The sequence below is a fragment of the Myotis davidii genome, unplaced genomic scaffold, assembly GCF_000327345.1.
Source record: "Myotis davidii unplaced genomic scaffold, ASM32734v1 scaffold1477, whole genome shotgun sequence".
Lineage (NCBI taxonomy): Eukaryota > Metazoa > Chordata > Mammalia > Chiroptera > Vespertilionidae > Myotis > Myotis davidii.
The window spans coordinates 181,239-183,339 of record NW_006288182.1 but is presented as its reverse complement, the minus strand read 5'-3'; the positions used below and the strand labels follow the sequence as shown (position 1 = coordinate 183,339).

The 2,101-nt window shown below is 60.2% G+C and overlaps 2 protein-coding genes across 2 annotated transcripts in view; both read right to left on the bottom strand.

Moving 5' to 3' along the window:
- Positions 1 to 220: 220 nt before the first annotated feature.
- Positions 221 to 789, bottom strand: MRPL53 (mitochondrial ribosomal protein L53). Its single transcript, XM_006760036.2, has 3 exons — positions 645 to 789; positions 408 to 520; positions 221 to 306 (listed from the first exon to the last, which is right to left on the bottom strand). Exons 1-3 carry the CDS (start codon positions 737 to 739, stop codon positions 221 to 223), a joined length of 294 nt encoding a protein of 97 aa, XP_006760099.1. The 5' UTR covers positions 740 to 789.
- Positions 790 to 796: 7 nt separating this feature from the next.
- Positions 797 to 2,101, bottom strand: part of CCDC142 (coiled-coil domain containing 142) — a gene marked incomplete at its 5' end in the record, with an annotated part of 6,729 nt that continues 5,424 nt past the window's right edge. The window contains 2 exons of the mRNA XM_006760035.2: positions 797 to 1,861; positions 2,000 to 2,099. Coding sequence (XP_006760098.2) covers positions 1,602 to 1,861; positions 2,000 to 2,099 — 360 coding nt within the window. The remainder of the gene's footprint in view (positions 1,862 to 1,999; positions 2,100 to 2,101) is intronic.

Genomic DNA, 2,101 nt, shown 5'->3' with positions numbered 1-2,101 from the left:
ATGAAATAAACTCAAGTTTGTCTAGGCCCTCCCCGGATCGTCTCATCCCAGAAGCACTGGTTAAATGTGTAGTCATAGGGCTCTTTGCGGGGCGGGGGTGGTGTCTGCGGCCTCCAGACAGTGATCTGGGTGATTAAGTCGAGCTTTTGGCGGATAAGTGTTCGCTAAGGCCCAGGCTAGCAGCTGCTGTTGGCCTCTGACGCGCTGTCAGCGGCCCGCCTCAGCGCCAGGGGGGTCCCCGCTCCCCGCCGCGCTCCGGGCCTGGACGTGGGAGGCGAAGGCAGTGAGCATTTCCTTGCCCGTCTCCTGGGGAAGAAGCGAATGAATCAGGTACGAGAAGGCCCACGGGGCCCAGGGGGCGCGGGCTGCCTGCCGCCCCTCCCGCCCGACTCCCCACGCGAGCCCACCGAAAAGCACATCCACGCAGGGCTCGGAGCCGTCGTGCCTCACATCCACAATCACCGAGCATTTCAGGTTGGTGGCGCGGACCTTCTCGCGGCTCACCGCCTGGAGGAAGGTCCTGCGGTGGGAGAGCGGCGTGAGCGCCGGGCAGGAGGGGGTGAGACCCCCGGCGCCGCAGGGGGTGAGACCCCCGGCGGCAGAGAAGTGCGTCCTTTTCCGTCCCCTCTCCCTTCCCCCGGTACCTCGTAGACTCCACGTTGTTCTCGAAGGGGCAGAACTGAACCCGAACCTCCTTGACCGCCCGGAGTCCTAGCCGAGCCAAGGCCGCCGCCGCCATGGTAACCTCCGCCCCGGAAGCACTCGCCCGGCCAGAGGTGCCGTCAGGGAAGGGGATAGGTTCCCCCTCGCGGATCGCGTGGGACGGCCGGCCTGGGCTTCCGGGCCGCAGACGAGGAGCGGTGCTTTCGGCACAGGTGACAGAGGGGCCCGAAGTAATCGGTCAGCGAATCCTAGCACCACTCATAGCCCTGTTGTGCCACAGCAAAGGCTGTGTAAAGCCCTGCCCCTGCGTTCCCCTTCCGCTCCCTGCTGTGCCCACCTGTCAACACCATCTTAGGTGCTGTCCCTTAGGAGGACACCGTCACCACGGCAAGGACATTGAAAATTAAACCTGTTGAACTCTGAGTAACCAAAGCTTAAACGGGAAGGTCCTGCAGCCCAATATGGCCCCACGGCTGAAACGAGGAATGGGAGGACAGGGTAATACAAGCCTGGGGACAGATCCAGCTACAGACTGTTTCACCTCCGGTTCCTGATGTACTAACTTTATGTTTGGTCTGACTCTGGGGACTTAAGTGGCATCTAGGCTCTCTGTTTCCTGCAGCTTTTTCTCATTCCCGTTCCTCTGGGATACAACCCTATGGCCCTCCTCCCAGTGTCTGGCCCCGAGCTGTCTTCACTGATGGGGAATTAGGCCTGAGCCTCCTGGCTCCAGGCTGTGGTATTGCCATTTACTCTGGATTCCAGATACTGGAGTGACGCTGGATTCTCAGCTTGTACGCCCAGGCGGTGTAGTTTGTCCTGCCGTACGTTTTCTTCCAAGCTTCCAGGAGCAGGCTTCTTTAACAGGCAGTTCCCATGTCTGGGCTTTCCCAGCCAGAAGAGCAGAGCATCAGCTTCCTGACTGCTGATTAGACGCCTTAGGGTTCAGGACTGGACTCCAGGCAGGAAAGAAAAGGCAGTTGCCACCAGGGCCGGTGCTGGTGCTGCCTCAGGGCCAGCCAGGCCTGCTGATTTCCCACCAGGTAAGCCTCGGGGCTAGGTCCCCCACCCCAAAGCATGCTCAGCAGCTGAGTTGTCTGTGTTGGGGGTGCTCCAGGCCGAAGAGGGGGCTCCAAGCTCTCCAGGCTGTTGAGGCTGCTGCTGGGTAATTCCGAGGTTTGGACCTCCTTACATGCACCTGGTAAGGCAGGAGTGGAAGGGAGATGGCTGCTGGGGAGTTGTTGAAGCCAGATCAATGATGAGTTTGGGGAATGGGGCCTTTAAAGTAATAAGTGAGGGCCCAGAGAGCCTGGAGTTGAGAAGGGGAGTGACTCACAGCAACAAGGAGGCCTTCTGTGGACTTGAGTCTTGGGCAGGGGCTGCTGCAATAGACACAGCAGGGCCCCATCCAGCTGCTGAAAGATGTTGAGCATGAGCA